At 49.7% G+C, this 9,585-nt stretch overlaps 2 protein-coding genes across 2 annotated transcripts; one reads left to right on the forward strand and one right to left on the reverse strand.

Moving 5' to 3' along the window:
• Positions 1-783: 783 nt before the first annotated feature.
• LOC123443876 (SNF2 domain-containing protein CLASSY 3-like) lies at positions 784-7,324 on the forward strand. Its single transcript, XM_045120418.1, has 4 exons — positions 784-2,406; positions 2,627-2,779; positions 3,455-5,368; positions 5,456-7,324. Exons 1-3 carry the CDS (start codon positions 1,294-1,296, stop codon positions 5,342-5,344), a joined length of 3,156 nt encoding a protein of 1,051 aa, XP_044976353.1. The 5' UTR covers positions 784-1,293; the 3' UTR covers positions 5,345-5,368; positions 5,456-7,324.
• Positions 7,325-7,411: 87 nt separating this feature from the next.
• LOC123443877 (acyl transferase 5-like) lies at positions 7,412-9,212 on the reverse strand. Its single transcript, XM_045120419.1, has 2 exons — positions 8,600-9,212; positions 7,412-8,486 (listed from the first exon to the last, which is right to left on the reverse strand). The coding sequence occupies exons 1-2, from the start codon at positions 9,023-9,025 to the stop codon at positions 7,641-7,643; spliced, it is 1,272 nt and encodes a 423-aa protein (XP_044976354.1). The 5' UTR covers positions 9,026-9,212; the 3' UTR covers positions 7,412-7,640.
• Positions 9,213-9,585: the final 373 nt, after the last annotated feature.

Genomic DNA, 9,585 nt, shown 5'->3' on the forward strand with positions numbered 1-9,585 from the left:
AGCCCGTGCTTGGGCCAATCGTATTGATCGGGCTTGTAGCTGCGTGAGTCGTTGTTTCCTCACACAAACAAGAAGAGTAGTCATGATTCATCGATAACAGGTAAGATATGTGTTGTGAGAAATAATGGAGGAACATTATGTTGATAAATCAAGAATTAATGGAGGAACTTCCATAAGCGTGATTTGTGTGTGTAAAGTAAAGCAAAGTCGCAAATGACAAGTTTTATTGGGTGTTTGCATTGGCATTGCATTGCAGGAGAAATTGGAACGGAGGGAGGGCGTTCCATTGTTGCTTCAGTGGTCATTTCGAAGCCATGGCTGTGGACTTGGGAGCAATGCATTGAGGTGGGTGGCATGAGCCTACCTTGCTACAAGATCATGCTTTGAGGCAAGCAGGCAGCGACGTGGTACTGTGGCTCTTTTCCGGAAAGACAAGGGCTACTCCGCTGACTGCCGGGACCCCACGCAGCGCCCATCACCCATCACCCAAACCCTTTCACGCTTCCACCTCTCCCTCTCGCGCGCCCAATTTTAGCCAGCAAGCAGACTGCAGACCCACACCTCACACTCGCATGGCTACACTAGCTGGGACAAAAACCCTCGTCCTCTCCCCCTGCCGCCGCGTCTGAGATGCCGACCACGCCGTCGCCCGGCGATCTCCCCAGCCGCAGGCCCCGCCGCCTGATCATGGACGACGACGACGGCGGTGGCGACCGCGCGCCGGAGGTCGCCGCGGCCGGGACCCAGCGCGTCGAGGCGGAGAGCGCCCAGGATTTGGTGCGAAACCCGCTCGCGCCCTCGTCCTCTTCGCAGCCGGCGGCTGCACCGGCCACCGGCGCCCAGCCCGCCGTGATCATCGAGATTGACGACGACGACCGCGCGCCGGTCGTCGCCACGGGCGAGGACCAGCGCATCAAGGCGGAAAGCGCCCGGGATTCGGTGCGAAACCCACTCGCGTACCCGTGCTCTTCGCGGCCGGTGGATGCACTGGGCAACGTCGGCCAGCCCGCCGAGATCATTGAAATCCCCGACGACGATGACGAAGAAGAAGATGTGGGCGAGGCCGGCCCCCCCGGGGGACTTATCAAGGAGGAGCCTTTCGATGTCATCGATTGGCCCTCTCTCCTCTTGTCAAGCGAGGAGGAGGAGGAGGCCCCGAGGTCTGACGAGAGTACGAGCAGCGGCGGACCCGATGGCGGCACGGCCAGTGATGGAAACATCAACGGAATTGGGACGAGTCGGCGAGAGGGTGTTTGTGACGATGGCGAGGAGAAGGAGGAGGAGGAAGTGGAGATGCCGGATGCAGAGGATAAGTACGGTGCAGAGGAAGGGAATGAGGAAGAAGAACCGGAGGAGGAAGAGGAAGATAAAGACGAAGATGAATGGGAGGAGGAAGAAGAGGAGGAGGAGGAAGAATCGGAAGAAGATTCCGAGGAATCTGATGCAGAAGCAGAACCGGGCCGTCGCATGCTGAGCGATGCCAGGGGCACCGGTCGGTACGCGGGGTCGCGGCCGGGCGGCGACGGCAGCCGCGCAGAGATCTTCCTCAAGAGGAAGTTTGAAGGGTGGTACATCACCAAGATGGCGGACACCGCCTCCGCCGGCAGCACCATCGCGTCGCGGACGCGGTCACAGCGGAGATGCCCCGACGCGAAGCTGCTCAGGCAAGCCACCCGCAGAAAGCCGTACTGCGTCGACACGCCGTCGCAGTCCAGCTCGGTGTCAGAGGAGGACGACAAAGACAAACCACCGCCTCATCCAGCGCGGTCGTCCAGCGAAGACCGTGACAAGGATGGCAGAACGGGGAAAAGGCACCCACGGCGCCGAGGACAAAACGCCGACGATGACTCCGACGAACACGACGGAACGGCCACTAGGCGGCGCCGAGGGCAAAACGCTGCCCACAGAGACGAAGACTTTGAGGAACCTGGCGGAATGGCCGCCGCGAGGAGGAGGGGCAAGCAGCGCATGGAAGAAGATAATGCTGCGGACGGCGGCGATGAGCGAAAGAAAGAAGGAGCAGCGTCGTGCCGGCAGGCGGCCGGCCGCAAGAACAAGGACTTCCCCGCGGATGGATGGGAGCAGCAGGGCGATGTCACCTTCAAAAGGAGCTCCCTCCTTCCTCCGAGGCGGCAGGGTGGGCAAGACCGAGAGACCTACGACGATCTGCTCTACTCCATTTTCGAGGGAATCGAGACTACTCTTCAGAACGCCGCTGCTCCTCTGGACGCCCCTGTTCCTGCACAAGAACAGGGAGGCGATCCGTTTCCTCTCGTGTTCTCCTTCGGGGTTCAAGATGAGGTGGTGCCAGACAAGACTCATCTCGACGACCTGTGGGCAGATCTTGACTTGGCCTTGGACTTGGACGCCGAATCCAACAAGGTTTCTTCTCACACTTGCCACAAGGTAACTAAATAAGCTCTCCCTGTTAAGTTGTGCTGCAATTTTTGGTTTGGACCAGTTACGTCTAAATATTTTACTAGCAATTTGTGGCCTTGTTTTAGGCTCCTACAAATGTGAGGAAGATGAAAATTGTTGGATTCTTTTGCCTGGATAGGAGTACTGTATAGAGCAACACATTTGTTTCAGTTTTACAATACAGGCTATCATTTTTCTTTTCATTCAGGATGCAGAGAGCGATGAGCATGAAATTCCTGCACATGGAGCAACTTTTTGCAAGCGAGGAAAGCATGATCTCTTTCATGATGACCAAATCGGTGTTCGATGCCGAAAATGCGATTACATCGAAATCGAAATTAGAGACGTATTTCCCTCCATGGTAAGTAAAGTTTGGCTTCAGCAGGTGTGTGCAGGTGCAGTACGTGTTTCCATTGCGAATATTGTCTTTTGAGGCCAAGCTCCATAAAGCTCGGTTTTGAAAAATTGAATGTCGTTAAATTTCATATTTATCACTCCCTCCGTTCCTAAATATAAACCCTTTTAGAGGTTTCATTAAGGGACTACATGCGGATGTATATAGACATACTTTATAGTCACTTAGTGAAATATCTTAAAAGACTTATATTTAGGAACGGAGGGAGTACATTTCAAAAAAAATCTGAAAAAAACACAGATATACTTGAAGGCATAACACACACATGTGTAAATTTTTAAGTTAAAATGAGGCTGTTGAAAAAGGGAAAATCTGGGACTTTTTAACACATGATACTATTCATCCTCCCAGACAATGAATTTGTCTTTGTTGTACAGGTCGCATTTCAATGTTTTTTATCCTGAAATTTTACACACATACCCATAACATCCTTGTTTACTTGCACAATTTTTTCAGTTTTTTTAAACCGAAAAGTTTGAATTTTGGTTTGTTTCCAAAAGAAAGACCTTGCCGAGAGCCAAACGTTCATTCTCTTTCCATTGACCTTTTCATTCAGAATAGAAGAGAGCATGAACAGGCACCTTGTTTCTCTCTTCCCCCCTGACCTCTTCGATTCAACAGGCCAAGGAGTCGACGGATAGGGAGCCAGCAGTGGAGCATGATGACTTTGACTTGTTCTTTGATGACATCCTGAAATCAGCTGGATATGAAGGAGAAAGCAACATGGGAGGTGGTGATAAAACTGGCGTCGTCTGGGATCTCATTCCCGGGGTACGGGAAGACATGTTCCCGCACCAGCGGGAAGGGTTCGAGTTCATGTGGAGAAAACTTGCAGGAGGGATCGACATCGAGCAGCTGAGGCACACCATGAACACGGACACCACAAGTGGATGTGTGATCTCTCATGCCCCGGGGACCGGCAAAACCAGGCTAGCGATCACATTCGTGCAATCTTACCTGGAGCTCTTCCCGCACTGCAGGCCAGTTATCATTGCTCCCAGGGGGATGCTGGCTACATGGGAGCAGGAGTTCCGTAAATGGAATGTCAAGCTCCCGTTCCATGTGCTGAGTTCCAGTGAGATACAGTGGGATCAAGACAAGACCATCCATAAACTGGTCTCCAAGGATCAAGGTCTGGGCCAGAAGCTGGCTATGAAGAAACTGAGCCAGAAATCCAAGATGATGCTCAAGCTGGCATCCTGGTATGAAGGGAGTAGCATCATTGGCCTAAGCTATTCACTCTACAGGAATCTTGCCAAGGGTGAAGGCAAGGATGGAGAAATGCAGAGGAATCTGCTTCTTGAGAAGCCCGGCTTGCTGGTCCTCGACGAGGGGCACACACCAAGGAACAAGAAGAGCCTCATCTGGAAAGTTCTCGCAGAGGTCAGCACCGAAAAGCGGATAATCCTGTCAGGGACTCCATTCCAGAACAACTTCCTAGAGCTGTACAACATCTTGTGCCTGGTTAAGCCGAAGTTTGCGAAAGATTTTGCTTGCACAAGACTCAGCAAGAAAGGTGTTGCTTCAACCAGCCAATCATCAAGAGCAGCGCCTCATTTGGAGGAGGATGACGGCAAAGAATTCTGGAGTTCATTAAGGATAAGTAACATCACAGATGAACACATCACTGAAATCCGGGAGAAGCTGGGCCCTTTTGTGCACATCCATAATGGTGACATTCTTCAGAAGTCTCTTCCAGGACTGAGAGAATCTGTTGTGATCCTGAACCCTCTTCCTCGTCAGAAGGAAATCATCGCAATGATGGAGGAAAGTGCAGGGAAGGGCTTTCTTGATGCAGAATACAAGATATCTCTTGCATCCATACACCCGTTCCTCGTCACAAGCACAAAACTGTCAGACACAGAAGCAGCTGTCGTGGACAAGATGAAGAGCGTGCGGCTGAACCCGAGTGAAGGCGTGAAGACATGGTTTGTGTTCGAGATCATCCGTATTTGCGAGGCACTGCATGAAAGAGTGCTGGTGTTCAGTCAGTACCTTGAGCCACTGGCCCTGATCATGGATCAGCTTACCAGAAAGCTAGACTGGACAGAAGGCAAGGAGATCCTGCTGATGAGTGGAAATGTGCGTGTTAAACAACGGGAAGCCTTGATGGAAGCCTTCAACGACATGAACAGCGAGGCGAAGGTGATGCTTGCGTCAACCAAGGCCTGCTGTGAAGGCATAACACTGGTCGGTGCATCGCGCGTGGTTCTCCTTGATGTCGTTTGGAATCCTTCTGTTGGAAGGCAGGCGATTGGCCGAGCCTATAGAATCGGCCAGGAGAAGATTGTGTACACATACAACCTGATTGCAGAAGGAACAAAGGAGAAGGTCAAATATGACAGACAAGCTACCAAGGATCACATGTCCAAATTACTGTTTTCAAATGAACCGCAGCCTACCGGGAGCAATCTGTCACCAGAATTGATATCCAATGATAAGATTTTGGAAGCAATGGCTGCGCGTGAAGACCTCAAAGACATGTTTGTGCAGATGCTCCCTTCGCATTGACTAGATAACTTATAGCTCAATCTTGTAAGTGGAAGGTTCAGAGATTAGAACGTGCTAATTGACATTTTATGCAGCAGTGCTAACCTTTTTTCTTATGTTGTATGAGGACAGGGAGGTATGATGGTTCTACATTCCATCGATATCTGAATCTTCGGAGTCTCCAGGTATTAACTGGCATCTTGCTGCCCCTGTGATGTAGCTGCTCCTAGAACTCTTTTGGTGTTGTGTGCTGTAGGGTACTAATGGGGTTTCGTCCTGTAGTTTGTCGCTTAATCGACGAGGAACAGCGGTTTCCCATTAGTGTGTCGAACTCATTTCTTTCCCTTTCGCTCCTTTCTTGCTTTCTGTAATACTTGGTATTTCTGATATTATTTGCCTGTCTATTGAAGCATATAACTTTATTTGTATTAGTTACTGTCAGTGGTTGAACACATTGCTTGCTTGGTTCTACCTTTTTAGTTTTTAGATACTACTATGACATAGCTTAAGAGACCTACGATGCCAAACTACAAAACAATGCCACGTGACTTTTCCATTCAACTATGTCATCAAGTTAGCACCATAAGTCAAGAGAATCCTATCCTGAAAGCAAGAAACATATGCATGATTTAAGTTGATTTGAGCTTATTTTGAATTTGTACGATATACTTCAACAGCTGGGATGCTAGTTTGTCATGGTCTGTCCTCAGATTTGAACTGTAATTTTATTGGAGTTTATTTCGGATTTATATGATATAGGAGTACTTTGACTACCGGAATGCAAGTTTGTCGTGGTCTTCTGTCTTCAGGTTTGAACTGCAATTTCATGGGATCTCAACTAATTGACATGATAAGAACTAAGTAACATGCAACAATCAGTTGGAAAAATAAATGTTTTATACAAATTACTTAAACTACTACAAACTTAACTCAAATGGTTTTTGTTCTCTCTATATTATGGAAGACTGTTTCATTCTGTGTTTAATTTTCTGTATTTCTGTTCGTTATTTTCAATAAAGAAAGATTTTAGTGTCAATGTCCTCTCTCCAGAATCTCAATTGCATCATGAAAGCTGTGATGGTGTTTCCTTTTTGTTCAGTAGATTGATTCAATCACAAGTCTACAACTATTTCTATCACTGTAAATTTTCAGGTTGTTTTCTGTTTGCTCTAGTTTACTCTGCCGGCTAGCTACCTGGTTTATGATGTTCTTATTCCAGCTTTAAATCAGGACAATTGACAAGCTGAGCTGCTGCCATTTCATAAAAATGAAAAGAAGTAACAATGTTGTAATTTGGCATGTAGAAAGGCACCACAGATTACCAGAGTTAGGGCAGCAAAAAGTAATAATTGTCTTGAATGAAGATTCCTATGTACTCCCTCCGAAAAATAGGTGTCATGGTTTTAGTTGAACTAAAACTAAACCACGACACTTATTTTAGAACAGAGGGAGTATATTTTATTTGCTGTTGCTATATGCTCTAGTTCCAACAGTTGCCGTTCTGGCAGGATAATGATATCAACAGATTAGCCTTGAAAACTTTCATAACATTATATTTTTATAAACGAGTATGCCAATACTTTAGTATAGAATTCAATGCTGAAGTCACATCTTGAGATTGTGAAGAAGAAAAAGGCAAATACCTGCATCAATACCTGCATGGCGAATAGTGACAGATAGCTGGACAGATGAGCCGTGAGTCCATCTCATATAACTTTGGTTGAACAGGACCATCTTGAATCTTGAATCTGTTGCAAATTTTCTCCAGCACCATCTGATCTAGGATTCTCCATTCAATCCTCCCCTCAGAGAAAATACTTTATCTTACTCAGCTGGCCAGTGTGAAAGTACTTGTGGCTACCAGCCTAAAACATTATGGATTATTTGTGTTCGTGGATCGCGACACACAAAAGAATGGGATTTGAGTTTTCATATGTTAAAACCTATGAATCATCAATCAACATATAGGTAATGAGACCAGAAATATTGAGCTCCTGCAAAACTACTGATTTCCATAACTCACATCAAGATATGGCTTCAAATTAAAATAATTTGGTAAGCATATGAAATCATGAATGCAACTGCCCCACCATAAACTGAATTTTATTTGTTCTCGTGGCTAACAGCCTACTATTTTTGCACATTGAAAAGAAATCAACGCATGGAAGAGATACTAGTGTGGTTTATACCTGCACAAATCACCATAATGTGACCTTTAAATGAAAACATTGCACACCAATGTGAAGAAAAAGTACAGTGAGAAGGTGTTACAGGCATGAGAACATGCACTCGGCCACGGCCAAGAAGCAGTATCCAGCTAAGCGTACTTGGCAAGCTCGTCGGCGAACACAGCCGCGTGTGGCTCCTCCACGCAACGGAGCATCAGTCGGATCCCACGCTTGGGTGCCGGTGGCTTGAGGTAGATCACCGACGCGACAATGTTGACATCGTCGTTGAGCGTGAACACGTATCCGGGCTCGCCGAAGCCGTAGTCCACCTCGTTGAAGCCGACGCGGCTCCAGTCCGACACCGTCACGGTGCCGTAATCCAGCGGCACATTGTAGTGGTCGTCCTTGGCGCCACCGTGCATCCAGTCCGTGAACCTCACCTTAAGCGCCTCCTTGGCCTCTCGCATCACGCCGACCACTTCGGGCAGCGCCGCCTCCCGGATGATCTTGCTGCTCCGGGTGATCCCGACCGGGTACACGCAGTTGCCATAGTAGCCATCCACTGACGGCAGCACGCCCTGGAGGAGGTGCCGCGTGCTGGCGGCGAAGCCGAGGCGGACTTCAGCGTCGTCGGGGAGCTCCACCGCCAGCGCACGGCACTTGAAAACCACGGCCGTCACGGCGTCGAAGGTGGAGCAGGTCTCCCCGCCGGTGGCGGCCTTGAACTCGTCCTTGATGCGCAGGATGCTCTCCGGCGAGATCTCGACCACCTGGGTCACGAAGCTGAACGCCGTGAAGGACGGCGGCGGGCCGCGCGGCAGCTTGGGTGGGTCCGGGATCGTTTCGCGGTCCCACACGGGAGCCACCGATGGCGCCGGGAACCCCCGGGCCAGCTCGCCCGCGGCCTTGAGGAACTGCGCGGCGCCCTGCCCATCGAACACCAGGTGGCTGAAGCAGATCCCCACGGCGAATCCACCGCAGGTGAATTTCGTCACCTACAAATACAAAACGGCAGCGCCCGGGGTCAACTTTCTACTAGTATCTCTTTTGTTGGATTGGATCCTTGGCAGTGGACCACGAGATGAGGTGTAAGTAATCGCGTGCGAACCTGCGCCATGAGGATGAGGTCCTCGAGCTTCTCCTCGGGGGGAGGGCGGGGGATAAGCTCCGCCTTGGGGATGAGCAGCGGGCGCTCGAGGCCCTTGACGTCGGCGAGCGAGCAGCTCGCCGTGGCCTCCACGAACCAGACGCCCTCGCCGGTGCAGTCCACCACGAGGTCGCCCGGGGAGGGCTCCGCGATGCGGCCGGCCACCGGATAGTACGGCACTAGCGCCCTCGCGAACCCTTGGCGCATCGTGGCCACCTGGTCGTCGCCGCACCGATCGGAGGACTGGGGGAAGACCTGGATGAAGTCGACCGAGACGCGGACGGCGGCGGTCTTGTCGATGGAGGAGAGCGGTAGCACGCCGCCCGGGGTGGGCTCCGCCGGTGGGACGAGCGCCGGCGGCGACTTGACGACGGTGGGCGCGGCCATGGTCTCAGTGGATTGGTGGGGGGAAATCAAAATGGGAGCACTCTGGTTGCTTGCTTTGCCGCTTCGCCACTAGGAATGAATGATGAATGGAGGTTGAGGTTGTTGTCGTCGGTGTCTGCGTCGGTGGCTCGCACGAGCTCACTTCTGGTTTTGAAAGTGGTTGGCTCTTTTTATTAGGCAGATGTGATTTGTGCTCGAGTGGACTCGTACTATTACTGGATTTCACATGACATCGAAGCAACTTTATAGCAAGATAATCGTCCAGAATGGCGTTTTGGCACCCGGGAGTGAAGAAGGTCGAAATTTAAAATAAAAAAATTCGAAAATTTTGATTTCAAAAAATCTGAAAAAAATGTATAACTAAACAAGTGTACGATTCGTGTGCGTGTAAAATTTCAGGCCAAAATACTTTGGTACGCGACCTGAAAAAAAGACAAAGCAAGGTCCGGAAAGATGAATAGTGTCATGTGTTATAAAATTTTAGATTTGTCTTTTTTCATAGCCCTCATTTCAACGTATTTAGTTCTAAAAAATTACACACTTGTGTATTATACCTTTAT

Source organism: Hordeum vulgare, chromosome 3H (genome assembly GCF_904849725.1).
Source record: "Hordeum vulgare subsp. vulgare chromosome 3H, MorexV3_pseudomolecules_assembly, whole genome shotgun sequence".
Lineage (NCBI taxonomy): Eukaryota > Viridiplantae > Streptophyta > Magnoliopsida > Poales > Poaceae > Hordeum > Hordeum vulgare.